This window comes from Pleuronectes platessa, chromosome 19, assembly GCF_947347685.1.
Source record: "Pleuronectes platessa chromosome 19, fPlePla1.1, whole genome shotgun sequence".
NCBI lineage: Eukaryota > Metazoa > Chordata > Actinopteri > Pleuronectiformes > Pleuronectidae > Pleuronectes > Pleuronectes platessa.
The window spans coordinates 6131200-6149452 of NC_070644.1; the positions used below are offsets into that span (position 1 = coordinate 6131200).

General features: G+C 41.0%; 2 protein-coding genes across 4 annotated transcripts; one reads left to right on the forward strand and one right to left on the reverse strand.

Annotated features, from left to right (window-relative positions):
• Nucleotides 1-233: 233 nt before the first annotated feature.
• Nucleotides 234-8209, reverse strand: sgtb (small glutamine rich tetratricopeptide repeat co-chaperone beta). 3 transcript variants are annotated; one of them, XM_053410917.1, is made up of 12 exons: nucleotides 8090-8209; nucleotides 6373-6486; nucleotides 5946-6049; nucleotides 5228-5303; nucleotides 4348-4447; nucleotides 4016-4120; nucleotides 3763-3901; nucleotides 3181-3243; nucleotides 2748-2785; nucleotides 2578-2661; nucleotides 1600-1720; nucleotides 234-1054 (listed from the first exon to the last, which is right to left on the reverse strand). In XM_053410917.1, the coding sequence occupies exons 2-11, from the start codon at nucleotides 6470-6472 to the stop codon at nucleotides 1609-1611; spliced, it is 921 nt and encodes a 306-aa protein (XP_053266892.1). In that variant the 5' UTR covers nucleotides 6473-6486; nucleotides 8090-8209; the 3' UTR covers nucleotides 234-1054; nucleotides 1600-1608. The 3 variants fall into 3 exon arrangements, with proteins under 3 accessions (XP_053266892.1, XP_053266894.1, XP_053266893.1); XM_053410919.1 differs by having other exon boundaries at nucleotides 234-1086; XM_053410918.1 differs by having other exon boundaries at nucleotides 6373-6489; nucleotides 8090-8191.
• Nucleotides 8210-8327: 118 nt separating this feature from the next.
• On the forward strand, nucleotides 8328-17873 carry nln (neurolysin (metallopeptidase M3 family)). Its single transcript, XM_053410915.1, has 13 exons — nucleotides 8328-8500; nucleotides 9024-9274; nucleotides 10402-10550; nucleotides 11026-11130; nucleotides 12192-12294; nucleotides 12382-12542; nucleotides 13750-13885; nucleotides 14962-15328; nucleotides 15899-16100; nucleotides 16206-16392; nucleotides 16487-16615; nucleotides 17298-17434; nucleotides 17531-17873. The coding sequence occupies exons 1-13, from the start codon at nucleotides 8457-8459 to the stop codon at nucleotides 17672-17674; spliced, it is 2115 nt and encodes a 704-aa protein (XP_053266890.1). The 5' UTR covers nucleotides 8328-8456; the 3' UTR covers nucleotides 17675-17873.
• Nucleotides 17874-18253: the final 380 nt, after the last annotated feature.

The following is an 18253-nucleotide window of genomic DNA, read 5'->3' on the forward strand; positions in this document are numbered from 1 at the left end:
GTGCCGTATTTCTAGTTGTCTTGAAAATGCTCGAGAGACAGAAAAGAGTGTTTTAATAAAAAGGTTTCTTAAGACTTAATCTTACTATGTTAAATGGTCACTTATAGACTATAGTACGAGTAGCATTTTTGGTTTATGAGCATATCCGAGGAATGATTTATTCCTTGTAGCATTAAACATGTCATTTAATAATGACAAATACAGAAGGCAAAAAAGCATGAGTGCACGATCAATCAATTTCCAAGACGTTTATTCACATATTTTAGACAAAACATTGTGCTGCCTTAGCATAGCTATAAGTTTCCATAAAGCATCTGACCTCAAACACCAGATTTGAGTGCATGCAAACTGATCAATCTGAATCAGTCGTTACAAGTTGATGAAGAATCAAGTGGGGGCTTCAAAAGGAGGGGGGGGGGGGAATGTTTGCTAAAGTGCAATGACAACATAATGCAGGCTGTATATAACACTGCTATACAATTAAACTGTTGTCTGAAAAGTTGAGTCGTGCTCATTTAGAAGCAGTGGTGTGTGTCTGACGTGATCTAGCACTGAATATATAACGGCGTGTTCTGTCTACAAAAATAATGTCAAACAATATGCAATATACAAACAAAGCTGTAAACCTGATGTTCTATGGGTGCTTCACCAGAACAAAAGGGTGAAATGCTCCCTGCAATGCTGTAAAAGTTCATTCCTATCCCCCCGCCCTCCCCCACCCCAACTGTCCATCGTGATCTACAGACAGAGGCGTCCTCGACTCATGACACCAAGAGAGAAATTCATCACATGTAATACAAGACCTCTGCGGTAAAAGCTCTGAAGAAAGTATTTACTCATGTTCTGCCTCTTTTTTTTTTAATTCTTTTTTACGATGAGATGTTTCGCCCTAAATGTGTGTGGGATGCTCCGCTTCGTGGTCCAGCCTCCAGGCTCGCTCATCCATCCGCCCCACAGAGCCCTCAGTCACAGTAAAGTGCCTTCAACCCCCATCCTCGTCTCTGCCTTCAGAAATGGGTGTAGAGATTGTAATCGCGCCTTATGGTTGCCCTTCCTTGGAAAACAAAAGTAAAAATAAACGTGAGGCTGGAATAGAAGAAAATAATTCATGTTAATATGATTTCGTATTTAACACATTTTCACCTCGGATTAAGTTTTAAATATTGGAAATATTGATAACAATACGTTTTTTTTTTTTTTTTTGTGAAGCACTTTTCAAGGACACTCTTTACAAAAGATTAAAAGAGTTTAAAAATTACTACAAAACATTGTCACTCAATGAGGAGGTGAGTTTTGAGTCACAGTCTCTCTGATGTGTTTGTGGAGAGAGTTCCAGAGGGAAGGGGCAGCTTCTGAGAGAGCTCTGTCCCCCCAGGTCTGATGCTGGGCCCTGTGTGGTATGGAGGGGAGGCTACGTCAGGGTGTGTGGTGGTGGAGCATGTCTGTGAGGCAGGAAGTAGCCTGGTTGTGGAGGGCTGTGTGGGTGAGGATTTTTTTTTTTTTTAAATGGATGGCTGAGGAACTTGGAACCAGTGGAGGAGATGTTGTCACAGCAGGTGTGGGCACGATATATGGTAGGAGTGAAAAAAGGAAAATGACCTGAATGGATCATGAGTGCTCCTCTGCACTGCCGCTGAAGGAACGACTCCGGATGTGGTTCCTCAGCTGCTCGATCAGCTCCGGGTTCTGTTGCTGGATCTGCTGAGCAAACTGTTGTCCCCTGACACAGAGATGAGATTACTGTGTTTACCTGCTGAATTGCTTTCGGCCAAAACAACAGCTCCCACAGAGAGAGAGAGAGCGAGAGAGACAGAGCAAGATGACATTTACAGTATATTCCAACTGAATATGTGAAAGAACGTGTGACAGCTCCGATTTTATCTTCTCACGATTACAGTACAGATAAAACCTGATACTGGTACAACCGAAAGCTTCATGCTGGGTTTCCTGGGATAAAAGATTAAGAGGAGTCACTGTTGTGTGTCTGTTTGGGCATCGCTGCCATAACATAATTAAACAGTAATAACACTAGCTGTTCCAACTTGTCTCCAACCACTTAATGATGCTTAGAAGCTTTGACACAGTGAAGTGCCACAGTGTGGATGTGCAGGGAAAGGCAGTTTTATTTGTAAATCCCATTTCATTCACATGAGTGGAGAGAAAATGAAAAGATGTAGATTCAAATCAAAAATATCCGAGATTAAAAAGAGCAGAATAGAAGAGGTTAAAAGATTCAAAGTGTAAAAGAAGGTTACGGTTTTCCGTCTGGATTAAAAAAGGATTTGTTTTTGTGTATCATCATTTGTAGGTTTGGGTTGATTGTAAGTCGAATCATGAAAAAAACAGAAAGAATCGGATGGATTTCCATGTAACTTGGTGAAGGAACATTTAGCCTTTTAACATTGCAAGATAGGGTGGTTTCTTTTGTAAGTTTTACACAATTTTCATGGAATAATTGTTAAAATGTCAAACTACCAGTATCTTTAACATTTTTCTCTCAAAATAAATGGCACCTGTATACCTCAAATAAAACTCATGTTAAAAGGTGATGGTGTGATTTGAGTTGAGTGAACTCACGCTTCGATCAAGCTGGAGATGTCAGACAGCCCCCCCACTCCCGCTGCAGGACCCCTGACTGCGTTGGTCATCATTCCTGACATACTGACCACACAGAGACACAGTGACAGTGAGTCACACGACATTAAAGTCTGAGGAGCATGTTTTAAAACTGGACTTCCAACACTTACAGCTGTTGTACTTGCTGGTTCTGCATCACACTTGCCGCCTGTGAAAAGAAACAAAGCTGAAATCACTCGGGTCTTTTCTACATGTTTTATCGCGACAACTTATTTGGTGACTTTGGGAGAAAAGAGGATCTGGTGCTCTGGACAGCTGAGTTAAATGTGTCCTGTTGTTGCTCTTAAGCAATACAGCCCTGCTAATAAGTCGGTCTTCTGAAAGGTCCTTTTCCACTTCAAAATAAACTATTGATTAACGTCCCTCTCATTGGACTAATTGGGAGAAAGAAAATCGAATTAAATACCCACCAGAGAAAAGACAAGCAGAAGACACCTGTCTCCAGGACAAACTGTAACTTTCCCCGACAGCTCGTAGCCTCTATTGTTCCTAATACACAGCCAGTTTCATGTACAGTGCTCATATTATAACTCCTGCTCTTACCATGCTAATGAAGGCAGGGTTGTTGATTAAACTCGCCATGTCAAATCCCAATCCAGCAGCTACCTGTCGGACACATTCATAGACAGACGAAAAGTATCACGTCAGATATAAAATTAGGGCTAACGGGTAAATTCAGCTTGTTTTACATCTTTTATAACTAATGCCGCTATACAGTGTGGGGACCAACACAAAGAAAAAACAACAACAACAAACAAAGTGAGTGTCTGGTTCCGCTCCAGGTTTCTTCCAGTTAATGAGGGAGCTTTTCTCTCCACAGTAACCAAAGTGTTGACTTGTTGTGGTAACCGTTGGGTTGTTGTATAATTTTTAGGGTCTTGGCCTTAATATGTAAAGTTCCTTGAGATAATGTATATAATACAAATACAATTTAACCTTAATTAATGTCTGTATGAGTGGATGAGTGTAAGAGTTTTTGTGAGAGGGTATAAAGGGCAGAGAGAGCAGCAAAGTGGCGGCAGCATGATAATATTTGAAGAAACAAAAGAAGGAAAGAGAAACAGAACTCCAATCCTTTGAGGGATTTATTGCAGGGGCACAGACGACGGGTGTGTTTTCACTCACTGGACTGGTTGCTTCCTTCTGCTTCTGCTCTGCGATCTTCAGGTTGGATTTGTACGTGTCATTATCGGGGTCTAAAACCAAAGCTTTCTTAAAGAAGGTAATGGCCTCGGGATACTTGTTCATTGCTGTAAGAGCCAACCTGCAGCGACAGAGGAGAGACACAGACCTCTGAACATTCTGGAGCAGACTATAATGGCACAACAACTCAATAGCACTGTCTCTCTTAACAGTAAATTATATTATTATAACTCACCCCATCCGTCCATAAGCTTTGCTGTAGGTCGGATCAATCCCGATGGCTCTCTCGCAGTCTACGGTGGCCTCTGTGTAATTTCCCAGTTTACTGTGAGCTGCAGCCCTGCACAGGACATTATGGTTTCCTAAATCAATTGGTTGGTTTAATTATGTTCGTATGCACCGTGCACAAGGAGGGGATTCAGTTCACGAGCGCCATCAGTGCCAGTTAAAACATTACATCCCATTAACCTAAAGACATCAGGTACCTCACTTCTGTCTCATCTCTGCCTGACTGCTGTACTTTTGACGGACGTGCAAAACAGTGTGAAATGATGCGGAAGTAAATACCTGTTGCAGTAGTACACAGCGTTTCTCAGGTCCAGATCGATGGCCTTTGTGTAGCACTCCACCGCACATCTGTAGTTCTCCTCCTTCATGTGGTTATTTCCTAAAAATAAAATACTGGATCGTTCACTTCAGGTCAGACACATGTACTTGGACTGCAGTTACACAACATATGAGAAATGGCAAGGATGAGGTTAAGGAGATGGATGCTGTGAGACTAACAACAATTCAACCTGAGGCAGATTTTAAGTTTTCATATGAACTATAAAGAACCTTAGGGCTGCGGCATAACAATAATTATTATTTCTTATTAATCAGATGAGCATTTCCCCAATTAACTTATTGGCTGTTGGTCTATAGAACATCTCGCTGTCATCAGAAAACAGTGAAAATAAACATTATATATGTATATTTATCTTCAAATAACCTTATTTTGTTCAACCAAAAATATTTACAAAAAATTTTACAACATTTAGCACAATTTAAGACACGTTCACATTGGAGAAGTTAGAACCACACATTTTTTTTTTTTGCATTTCAGCTTGAAAAAAAGCTCTGAATTTATTCAGTTTATCAATGATCAAAGTTTCCTTATCATTTTCTATCAATCAAAGCAGCCAATTAATCAGCTATTCGCTCTACCACTGCTGAGCCTGATATCGGTACTGAGAGAGATTCAGGTCAAAACACATAGAAAACATAAAAATACCTGAATAATGATATATGATTATAATTAACATAAATAAATAGTGTGGTACATTTAGTTCTGCAGGGATGTGCTCTTGTGCGACTGTCCCTCCTCTGTTCACTAAACACTCCAGTGCATAAACCCATTAGAGATGAAAAGATTATTTACCAGGATGTAAGTGAGTTGTAATGTTACCTTCATTCTTTAGCTGCTCCGCTTGCTCTATGTTCTCTGGAGAAGGGGACGTCTCTGGGATGGTGATGTTGTCGTTCTGAGTACAAACAGAAAAATAGTGCAATCACTGATGTGGAATAGACCGTGAATGAACAATATATATATATATACTGTATATGGTGGATGCTTTGACTTGCTGGCAGGCAAACAACAGATATACTGTAACTGATGACATCAACATTTAGGTGAAAGAAGATGATTATTATTTTGACCTGTGTTTGACAAGGCAAATTGTCTGGCATCATGAAGATGTACAGCGCTGACTGTTTGTATGATGTAAAAGCTGAACTAGGTCAGGTACTGTATAAACACCATGAACATTAAAAAACAACAGTATGCTCAGGTGCCATTTCATAAATTTTCAAATCAGATTTTTCTGTTTGGGAAATAAGAAAATGCAAGTCTTTATCCACTGAATTCAAAATGGATCCTTTTAGAGTGAATAAAATTGAATCAGTCGTGTGGTCATGGGTGATCTGTTGTTTGTCATTTTATTCTATTTTATAGTTATATCACAGTTATCTGTTTGTGAGTCATGCATTGTTTTTTCATCTTGTGCTGTTTTGTGTGTATTTTTTATAGGCCCATTTAAGGACAGGCCTCGTAAATACAGTGAACACAGAGACAGTACTTCCCTCTCATGGTGAGGCGGTGGTGCAGTGGGTTGTGCAGAACCCACCTTGAGCAGGGAGTTGAGGAATATCTCTGTCAGCGGCTGAGGCACGGCGAGGTGACAGTCACTGGAGCTGATCTTAAAGGTGGTCTCCAAACACTGGATCGCAACTGTAGTGGAGGATCAGTGACATCTGACAGCATCATTTTAATGTGATCAACGACAGCACATTCATGACAACTGGTCCTAGCATCATATTGTGATGGTGATAAAGACGTTTGAAGGGTCCTGTCCGTCACACCAGCAGCACCACACACACTGCATATCCTGCTCTGATTTCTGATCATTAATGATTCTCTTTGAAGATGAAAACCTGTTTATTCTCTTTACATTGTGACAGCGAACTGAGAACATACATGCAGCTCATTATGAAGTGGACAGGACCAGAGCAGTGTCCTCTATACTTTGAAAGTGATACAGCAGGTCGACCTACCTTCCAGGCTCTCCTGCTCATCCGAATTCAAAGCTCCGCGATGTGTTTGATCTCGTAGGAACTGCACAATAGAGAACGCCAGGCGCTTCTCCACGGCCATTTTTTACCTGGAAACTGCTGGGAACACGAAGTTGTTGGAGTGAAACAGAAAGCACCCACACAACAATAAACTTTTGTCCGCGTTCACATTATATATAACATCATACAGACAACATAAGTCTTTCCATTTCGTTGCCTCTGTACCTGTACTCTGTGTAATGACAATAAAATTGAATCCAATCCAATCTTCATTCACTACAACCTATTTTGTCTATGGCATAAACATTCATGACTAAATAAACAGATAATAAGTGTTGTAACTTTTCAAACTTTGGCACAAACCTTGTATTCGTGTCCGACTACATCACTCATTCAGAAGCTGATGAAGTACATATCTCTTTGTCTTTAATTAATGCATTAATCATCATGAATCATGTCTGTGTGCATTAATTAAGCAGGTTTTTCAAAATGTTATCATCCTTGGACACAATTTACACTATATTTGTTTACATTAAGGTTTAAATGGTTTGTTAAAGTTTGTCACATCTCATTCAAGTTTCAAGTTTTGTTTTTATGCCATTCAAGTCATATCTGTGCGATAATCATGTGTGAAATCTGGGTGCAATCTGTGCCGGAGTTAAAATGATTTAAACATAATAACAACAAAGTATATATATTGGTTTAAAGGGGTAACAGAAATATAACATAGCAGGGTATATTATAATTATTAAGGGCTGGATTATAAACTGCCCACTTGTCCACATAATTATCAGATTATATCAATTGGCTGTTGGTCATTCATTTAATTGTTTAGGAATTTGAGCCATTAATGTCTGACATAATTTAAGGTAAACCCTGCAGTTTATCATATCTGTTGGTCCCTTCCTGCAACGAGGGTTCCCTTTGTTCACATGGTGCATACCCTCTAATAAAGTAGGTTATCATTTTCTCTCCCATGCTAATGCATCGTCTCAAACGTAAACGCTATAAACGATGCCGGTGGCGCATTTGGCTGGTTTCCAGGGTAACGTAAAGGAGGATGATAGGAAATAAAGGCTTCTTGTTTATAATAAAACGAGCTCACTCAAAGACAGGCTGCGGATCCATGTCGATTCCATGTTGTGCAGGAGGGTTTAAGAAGCAGCCCAGCACACTGAGGGTGATTTGTCCCATTGGGGAAATCATTTGCAGACACAAACATCGCCTCATATTCCCCTCACGTGCTGAAGCCATGCGTTGTTATGTTCCTCTGCTACAACACCCCCCGTCCCCCCGTGTTGACACACGTAGACATGCACGTATGCAGGAGCTGTGATGTAATACCACAATGGGAGGCGAGGTGAGCTTCATCACACAGGCTCCATGTACACGTTTGATTCACATGTCTAGCTCGTTGGATGCATTGGCATGGGTGCAGCCTGTCTTTGCCGATGACACGGCTCGGCTCGACTGTGCACGGCTCGTGTGAGGCTTTCTGCAGAAACAATCGCAGCCCTTCTGTCAAAACAACGCGAGGAGAGGTACCACAAATATGGGAAGGGGGGGGCAGCTTCCTGCAAACACTGATGGCACATTTATAAACAACAATCTGGCAACGGATGCTAATCAACGTGTGTGCCTCCCCATCACCATCAGCACCATCAACACCACTAAGCATCCTCCACACCCGCCCACCTACCTGAGGTTTTCTCCAGCTTTCGGCTGCTGCTACCGCGTCATGTGGACTTTGTGTCCGATGGATCGTGTCCTCCTCCTCCTCCTCCTCCTCCCCAGCGTCCTCCTCCTGTACGTCCTCCCCTGCGTCATCTGCGCCTGCGCGTTGACAGCGGAAACAAGAGGCATATTTCATTCCACATGAAAGGGAGAGAGAGAGAGAGAGAGAGAGAGAGAGAGAGAGAGAGAGAGAGAGAGAGAGAGAGAGAGAGAGAGAGAGAGAGAGAGAGAGGCAGGGAAGACTTCAGCTTCCTGTGGCACTGACCTACTGAGTGCAGTAAGAAGACAGGAGAGTGCGTTTGTTGCACAGGGAAACGCATGACACCGCCTGCATGTGTGCGTTACGAGTTGCGGTGAGCCGAACGCTCTGCTGCAGGTAGGCGCTTCATTGTACGCACACATTCTCCAAAGAGCCGCTGCTGCTCAGTCTGCTGATTGAAATGTTACACAACTCTCCATGCGTAACTGCTGCTGCTGCTGCTGCTGCTGTGTGTGTGTGTGTGTGTGTGTGTGTGTGTGTGTGTGTGTGTGTGTGTGTTTTATTGACACGCAGTCCTGATATTAAAGTGACACTCGGGGAATAACTCTTCATTCCTGTGCCACAGCTGCTTCACGCACTATGCCACCAGCACCAGCACGCTTCTATGGTCTTGTTTTGAATGGCTTCCGTTAACGCAAAGTCGTGAAACCCGACCCACCGAGTGTGGACGCGGGGGAAAGGTCACAGCTTGCACTAGAAACATGCCGAGCACGTTCAAGTGGGGGCTTGAAAGAGAAGAATTTATTGCCATATCTTTGTGCCACCTGCTGTGATCCCCTGCTCCCTCTCAATAGGATATTCCAATGGTATATAGCCCTGGAATTAATGTGGAATTTATTATGGTTATTGTTTCTAACAGCCTGTCAAAACCTCTCCTGAGGATGACCATCCAGAATGTGTGTGTGGTGGCCGCCAGAGACTGCTCTCAGACTGGGAACCAGCGAAACACACTGAGATGGGACCTGTCTCCAGAAGAGATCAGGGCCACGACAGACAACTTGATCAACAGAGTGAAGAAGGCCTATGATGACATTGGGTCCCTGAGCATAGAACAGGTCACTGTTGAAAACACCCTGAAAGCCCTGGCTAATGTGAAACTGGATTATGCATGTAAGTATCGACATGACAAGTCGGGTAATAATTATTTTCATGTCCTTTTTAAATCCCACAAAAAGACAAAAAGTGTCAGAAAGCCTGATCCGCTAAAGCACTTATTAGATCGTATACTTCCTCAAAGGCCAAACAGTCCCTTTTAAATTCAATCAACTGCTCCAAAGTGCACACGGTCATAAATATCAGTCTCCTAAACATGTCTGATTATTTTCATCAAGATCTATTATTTAATACCTGGGAAATTGGTGGAAATGTTAAATCTGCACCAGTGGGTTCTTTCCTGACCTATACAACATCCTTCCACCTATTTCCATGGAAATCCATCCAGTAGTTTTTGCATAATCTTGCTCAAACCAATCAAACTAACACGAAAACATAACCTATTTGGCCGAGGTGATGAGCTGTTGCTTTTTGACGAGTCATCAATGTAGTTTATTTTAAGTCGACCCCATATACTGTATCTTCTTGGTGCTGTAAATCCTCGGTAGTTGTCAAAGCAGGGGTGGGGACCCCTCGGGTGAGCTCGCCAGCTGTTTACCAGAGATCAAAACAAAATGTAAAAACAAATTGAAATCTATATTTCTGCCAAAACTGTTACAGAAAAAGGAAATCATATTTAATTACATATAAAATAAAATTTTGAAAATAAAAATGTCATCAGCCTTTACGATTTTTTATTTGTCCCCACATCACCCCTGAGGCGATGAGCTGCAAAAATGTGCAACATGGGTGATGCAGATTATATTTTACTATCTCACATCAATATCCTTGAGCCACCTCCAGGGGTCATAAATCTTATTATATATTTATTTGTTTATTAAATTTGAAGATGGCTGATAAGTTTGGAAACCCCTGATCTCAGTATACCCTTTTTTTTAATAAGAAAATAAAACTAGATTTATGTGACATAATTGTTTTTAGTGGGAGTACCACAGAGGGAGTAGGAAATCAGTAACTGAGCGCTAGAAATTTTTTGGGGTTTATTTTGTAACATTTGTTGACAAGTACATTTGTATGAACGCCCGCCTAACTTTTTAAGGGCTATTTTTTATACAAGTCCTAAAATGGTGTTAAAACCACAGGTAACATTCACTATGTCCTCTGTGTTTGTTCTGTGCCCTCAGCGTCCCGCCATGTTCTCGACTTCCCTCAGTACGTCTGTCCTTCCAAAGAGGTTCGCTCAGCGAGCACGGAGGCCGACAAAAAGCTGTCTGAGTTTGATGTGGAGATAAGTATGAGGGAGGACGTGTTCAAGCGGATTACGGCCTTGCAGGTACACCTCATGTCACATCCACTCAAACGCACACACGTCACTGACATCATGAAGTAGGGAGAGGTTGTTATAAAAACTGCTTTAATTAGGTCACTGGCTCATCAAGATCGTAGACAAGGTGTTAACGTGGTATTACCCATAAAATATGACGTCTAATTTGTGAAGATTTATCATAGTATCCAGCCTGTAATAGATTATTTTCCACATTAATGTCAGCCATAGGGCAACAGATGATAGATGTGTGAGTATCAAGTTATTTTAGATTAATATCAATGATACTGTTGCCTCAGTTGACCCTAGCACTGCTCCTGTTTTAGTCTGGGAGGGAAATTCAATCTGATTTAATCAGCAGTAGCTGATGACATGTTTATTCCATGCAGGCCGCGCTGGCTGACATATTTACAGTGGCTTATGATGCTCGGATTTCTGCTTATATGACGAATTGTGTTTGTCTAATGTGACAATGTTTTGACAGAGAAAGTTCCAAGATGACGTTTCACCCGAGGAAAAGAGGTTCATAGACAGACTTGTTACATTAGGCAAGAGGAGAGGATTGCACCTGTCTAAGGACATTCAAGAGGTAATGTGAAATGTTTGTATAAGTATAAGTAAGAGGGCTCCTGGTTTGAATCCGGGTCCTGCGGGGTCTTTCTGTGTGGAGTTTGCACGTTCTCCCTGTTTTTATGTGGGTTTTCTCAAAGTACTCTGGCTCCCCCATTCAGTCCAACACATGCAGATTCACTCCTCATTCCCCACTTGCCAATTCCGCATGTCACAAGGACATACTGTGAATCATGTTTTCCTTTCAAAACAAATTTTTACTTTCCTCACTGTTCCACCCGTTGGCTTCCCTCCATCCCCTCGAGATCACTCTTTCATTTCTAAATGGTCCGATGGTTTGAATGTGCGTGTGAATAGTTGTTGGTCTATATGTTGGCCCTGTGATACACTGGTGACCGGGCCAGGGTGTGCCCCGCCTACTGCCCAGGGTCAGCTGGGACTGGCTCCAGCACCTCAGACCCTTAGAGGATAAGCAGTTAGGATTGGTGGATGGATGGACAAACACCATATTTATTGTCACAAGAGATTTAAGAGTTTGATTCTATGTATTCGTTAAATTAGTACAATGCTCAGTCTAATTCTGCCTGTTTGTAATGGGCTGTTTGCTTAGCCTGCGGTGATGCTGGTCTCAGGCCACAGAACCCTGACGTTGCTCCACCACTGCTGCACAAAGAGCTGTTTATTCAAAGTTCAGTGACGCTCCGCTCAGTCTGCAGAACCACCGACTGGGGAATCAGCTGTTGTTGTAATTGTCGTGAACAACAACATCACGTTGATGAGTCTCAGGCACCGCTGCTGCAGAGTGCCGGTTGCCTGGTTATTCAATGTTTATTGATATTGAACGTGCCATGCGTCCAAATCGCACCAAACTCAACACTGCACCTCTCTGGGGCTTTAACAATTCACACGCTAAGTGAACGGCTCTCGAAATATTTTTTATTATTTTGAAGTTCAATCGTGAGCTACTGTTGATTATAACTCCTGCTCATTATTTCTGAATAATCATATCTCATACTAAAAATCAAATGGTACTTCTCCTGACTTGGCTTCCATCTTTCTTTGCTTCTTTTCTCTCTCAAGGAAATAAAAATAATATCTAAGCTCATCAGTGAACTCTCCATAGAGTTTAACCAGAATCTGAATGAGGACAACACTTTTCTCGTCTTTTCTGAGCGGGAGCTGGGTAAGCTTACAAGACGTTATCCCATGTCTGCTGGTATGAACAGGATTGATTTAGTTTTCATTTATGGTGCTGTCCTCTGCTTTCAAGGTGGACTTGCTGATAGTTATCTCAACGGACTGGAAAAGACAGCGAATGGGAAGTACAAGGTGACACTTGAATATCCTCATTACTTCCCCCTGATGAAGAGGTGTCACAACCCTGAGACCAGGAGGAAGATGGAAAAAGCATTTCACAGCAGGTGTAAAGAGGTAACTGGAGGCTGATCATCAATCTGAGTATCCTACACTGTCACCTTTTCTCCCACAGCAGATCCTGTAATGGAGAAACTGCTACTTGTGTCTATGATTAAAGTTGTAATCCTGATGATTAACACAAAATCAAAATCCCTTTTCCCACAATTTTTTATTGTTTACATCCAGTGATTACATGGTGCAAGTTGGAGGAATTTTGAGAAATAGATATATGTGTGTATCTAGGAGGACAACTTCCTATTCACTCTCCTACAGTCATAGTAGACCTGAATTTAAAGACTGCAACAAACACATTACCTACTTCTGCTTCTTCACATCAAAGACTATATTTATTTTTTATATAACCTTTAGAAATAGGCTTTGACAGACAAAGCAGACACAGGATACTCTGGGGTAATTAGACAAATGCATACACAGTGATAAGACAAACAAATTAAAGTAAAAAGAGAACAACATTATGTAAAAGCAGCCATTACAAATATACAAACAACATTACATAAAAGACAATAAATAAAAATAAAAAAAATAAAAGCAGAAAAGATATAAAGATGATAGGAGACAACATTACATAAAGAGTGTAAAAATTTGACTTTTGATTCATGCCAGGTGAAGGGAGTTACAGTAGTTGAGTCTTAAGAACTTTTTTCAGGTCACAGTGTGAGAGTGTATATTGTGCACATTTGGAGCATTGGTAGGACTTGGGGGTTGGAGCCGCAATCACAAGTCACTCTCAGCTATCAATCGTGACGTCATGCCCTCCAACTTTATATACAAGCTGTGCTTCACATTTAAAGTCTTCAATGAGCACATTTTTATTGTGACAGGAAACCTGATGTATTAGGTCCAGAAATGTATGTTAACAGCAGCCATTCAGGAAAAGATTGGCGCAATTATGTCTTAAATATTATTGTTAATAATGGTAGAAAATAAATAATTTGGCTGCATTATAAACTGATACATCACTTACTGTTCTCTGCTCTATTTCTACCAAATAATGTAAAGAAGAAGTATTAAATTCCCCAATTCTAGACATTGTTGTTTTATTTCACCTTCTGAAACCACCACTGACCACAGGGGTCGCCAAATCACCCAGTACTGAAACTCTAACTACCCTAACTTAAATGAATCTAATAAGATATTTAGTAAAATTTTATAAATTGCCTGATCTTCACGTCTTATTCTGCAGCTTTTTTTTTTTTTTCAGGTAAACACGGCAATCCTGGAACAGTTGATACAGCTGAGGGCAAAGGTCGCAGACTTACTTGGCTACAGCAGCCATGCTAACTACGTGCTGGAAATGAACATGGCCAAGAATGCAGGCAATGTGTCTGACTTTCTAGGTATGTCTGCCCTGACAATCTCAGGCACGTGTGCAGAAATACTCAAGTCTCAGGCCATCTGCAAAGCTGCTGGTTTGCTGTAGATATAAACCGGACAGATGGATGGGAGAGTAGACAGGCTCAACTAGAGAAGAGAAATATGACACTGTCGCTGGCAGTGTAATGGATCGTATGTTGCACAACATGCCTCTTGTATGTAATGTAATACACGGTAATTTATGGCTGTTGAAAGTAGTGGGGATTCACACAGTCAAGTGGAGGGGATTCGATGTGTGTGGCCAGTTTCTGGTTTTATTGCAAAACTGGTAAAGGGTGTGTAGTATAAGGGAAATAGAGTACGTATCAGTACTAAAAGAATGTATGCAGTATAATAGTGTGATAATTGATTTGTCTAGAAAAAAAATCCTCCTGAAATGGTTAGAGATTCAATAATTATAAAAATATAAAATGAATATATCGCTATATCACCTTTAATGATGCTCAAAGACACCTTACATAGGTCATAGAAGCAGAGATGGAGGAAACGCAAATTAAAGGTAGTGTGCAGGATTTATAGCAGAAACTGACTTTGAGAACATTGAAGATATACAAACTTTAAACCTTGAAGATTTTTTTTACATTGGAAGATAAAAGTGAAAATGCATAATTTCATTACAAAATAATTCAGTGCTTTGAAATCAAAGGTTTTTAAATGTCAAAATGGTGAGACTTACTATTAATAATAATTCCATAGCCACTATTCTGCCGTACAACAACATTGGTTAGTGGATGTTCGATTTTTGCAAAGTGAGGATTTATTTTTGAAACATAAAGCTGTTTCCTGACCCCATGTTATCTGTGGCTGAGGGGGAGCTACTTTAGTTTCTCCTACATGAGCTAAAAAGGAAGCCAGTGAGGGCTGCTGTCTAACACTTAACCACTAGATGGCACTTTATCGCACACACTGAACCTAATGGATTCCTCTATGATCTGTTGTATCTGAGACTGGATCTGAAAAAAGAAATTAAATGATGCCATAACAACAAAAACAAAAGCTAACTTATTGAATTGATTGTTCTTTTTTTCCTGCTTTACAGACATATTCTATGATACACTGAAGCCCATAGGTATCAAGGAGAGGAAATATATTCTTGCACTAAAAAAACGGGAGTGCCTGATGAAGGGCTACAATTTTGACGGACAGATCAACGCCTGGGACATGCCCTACTACATGAACCAAGTGGAACAGGGCAAGTTTGCAGTGAACAAGGACAAACTAATCGAGTATTTCCCGCTCGACGTGGTGACGGAGGGACTGTTTGGTATTTACCAGGAGCTGCTGGGGCTCAAGTTCACTGAGGTGGAACGTGCTAATGTGTGGCACGAAAATATCAAACTTTATTCTGTACACGACACAGAGACGGGGGAGGAGATCGGCCAGTTCTACCTGGACCTGCACCCGAGGTAGAGAATACGCACATCTCCACCCAGGCTGTATACATATACCAAGTGTTTACATTAAGAGTAGGCAAAATATCCCTGATCTGAAAATAAAGATAACTCCACTGATAATAAAAAAAATGAATTCACGAAATCTTTATCATTATTCAGATCTGCACCAAATCTGAATAATCTGTCCATAGATATTTGCACACTACTCTTGTCTATTTTTGTATCAATTATATTTCTTGAGAAATTAACAAAATTGTGGGAAATGCCCAATCTTGCAAATTTATATAATGTGAAAGTAAATTCCTGGATGAAGCCCCTGCTCCAGATATATGCAAAAATTCCATGGGCTCTTTCCTGACCAATACCACACCCTTTCACCAAGTTTCATGGTAATCCATTCTTAAGTTTTTGCACAATCATTAACTAGCAAACAAACACAGATAAAAACATAACCTCCTTGTCTGGGTTGATAATGAGATTCAAGCATTCAGTGTCTAGAGCTCTTGATCTTTGTAATGTCATCATTGCTCATGTCCAGATTGCATCCTCACTGTGTGACACTGCGACCTTAACTTCCACCAGGGGGGGGAAGTATGGCCATGCAGCGTGCTTCGGGCTCCAGCCTGGCTGCAGAGGACCAGATGGAAAGCGTAGGCTCCCGGTTGCAGCTATGGTGGCCAACTTTACCAAACCCAGGATAGGCTGGCCCTCCCTCCTCCAGCACCATGAAGTGGAGACATATTTCCACGAGTTTGGTCATGTGATGCACGAGCTCTGCTCCAAGGTAGACGACTGACTGTATTTCAACAGCTCCATTTTAGCAGTGAGCCGTGTGTTAAGTTTTTAATTACAATGCGAGGGCCTGAACTCCTTTCGTTGCGTGTGTCAGACAACTTTTGCAGAGTTCAGTGGAACCCTGGTGGAGACGGACTTTGTGGAAGTTCCCTCGCAGATGCTAGAGAACTGGGTTTGGGAGAAGGAGCCCCTGAAAAGGATGTCTCGCCACTACAAGGACGGCAGCGCCATTCCAGACAACCTGCTGGACAAACTGATCGCCTCCAGAGTGGCCAACACTGGTCCGACACCTAACTCTCACATCTGTGCACAAATCAAATCTGCTCACGTGCTGAGATGTTAAACATACTCACATTAAGTGTTTCTCCCCCTCAGGTCTGATGAACCTGCGTCAGGTGGTCCTCAGTAAAGTGGACCAGTTGCTACACACCAGCCCTTGTGCAGATACAGCGGAGGTGTTTGCAAAGCACTGCCAGGAGATCTTGGGTGTTCCTGCTACACCAGGTCAGTGGTAACATTAAAGTCAGCAGCATGCAAAGGGGTCAATGACAGACATTGATGTCCAAAACGTTAAATTTAGTCTATAAAATTGATTTGGTCAAATATACAATTTCAGTACATTCAAATTATAATATTCTTACATTCTTTTGGTTTTTCTCAAACCTCCAAAATGTGGGAGTGGTGCAATTCTCCCAACAAATGGGAACGCTAAGAAAACTATTAATAATGGCACTTTAATGACTTTATTTGTGAAATGTCTCGATCCTATTTTTCAAATCCTTATGATTTTAAAGCTGTTACAAAAAGAAAAGGGATGATTACAAATAAATTGAGGGAAAATATATATATTTATAGATATTTGGTTACGCCACCTGACAGTTTTTGACTGGTCTGGTTTAATGTTAAAAATTGAAGCACAAAAAAATTGTCATCTCACACTTTTTTTCTGGACTCAAAGATCTGTATTACATCTATATTGAAAGGACATTTAAAAAATATCTTTTAGAAGCTTTATTTGTCATTGACCCAAAGGGATTGTCTTGGAGGATATACATGCAAGACCCTACTGTGGACAGGCAACCTTATGTTTCTTATCTTGTGGGAAACCCAGAACTTTTTGGAATATATGTTAATAATTTGGAACCATGACCCTTTTGCTATGATGACAAAGACCTGTTCTCTGCAGGCACCAACATGACGGCCAGTTTCAGCCACTTGGCTGGAGGATATGACGGTCAGTACTACAGCTATCTGTGGAGTGAAGTCTACTCCATGGACATTTTCTTTAGTCGTTTCAAAAAGGAAGGAATTCTAAATCCCAAGGTTGGTGTCATAGAACAACTTTAGATGTTTCATTGTAAATATTCATCTTGTTTCTGTGTAAAATGTATTTACGAGCACGTCTGTGCATTAACACAGGTTGGAAAAGAGTACAGGAAGGTGATCCTGGAGACTGGTGGCTCTGTTGATGGAATGGACATGCTGGAAAGCTATCTGGGACGAGCACCGTGCCAGGACGCTTTCTTTCAATGCAAAGGACTGATCAGGTCACAGGAAACATAAACACTGTAGTTTGATGTAGTCTTTTAAGAGTCTCTCTGGGAATGAAATCAGTTTATATTTCTAATTTGATAAAAATACATGTTTTGTACTTGAGGTTTCTGCTTCTCAGGTGTGAGGATTTGATGCTTCTCTGAGTTTCATTATGTTCAGTGGGTTTTGGACTGTTGGTTTGACAATAAAAGATTCTGGTAAGTTGTGATAGCTTTTTTCCTTATGTTCTTAACATTAAAAAAAATACATTGAAAATAATTGTTAGGTTCAGCTCTGGTCTTGTTTATAACCTCTAAGGTTGATGCAGTCAACATGTTGGTAAAAGTTGCATATATTGCAGACTAAGGAAAAGCTGAAATATAGATTGTTTAAACAGCTAGGACTCGATATACAGGATTGGATGCTATAAAGCATCAAATCACACAGACGTGGGCCATTCTACATGATCTGCCTTTGAGTACTAACAGCAAGGCTCACAAAACCTCACTGTGGTCGCTAAACAAGATATTTTGGTGTCGTAAAGCGCCACAGTCCGTAGACATCATCTTTTTTGAAGAACGGTTCACATTTCTGCATATTTTAAATTCA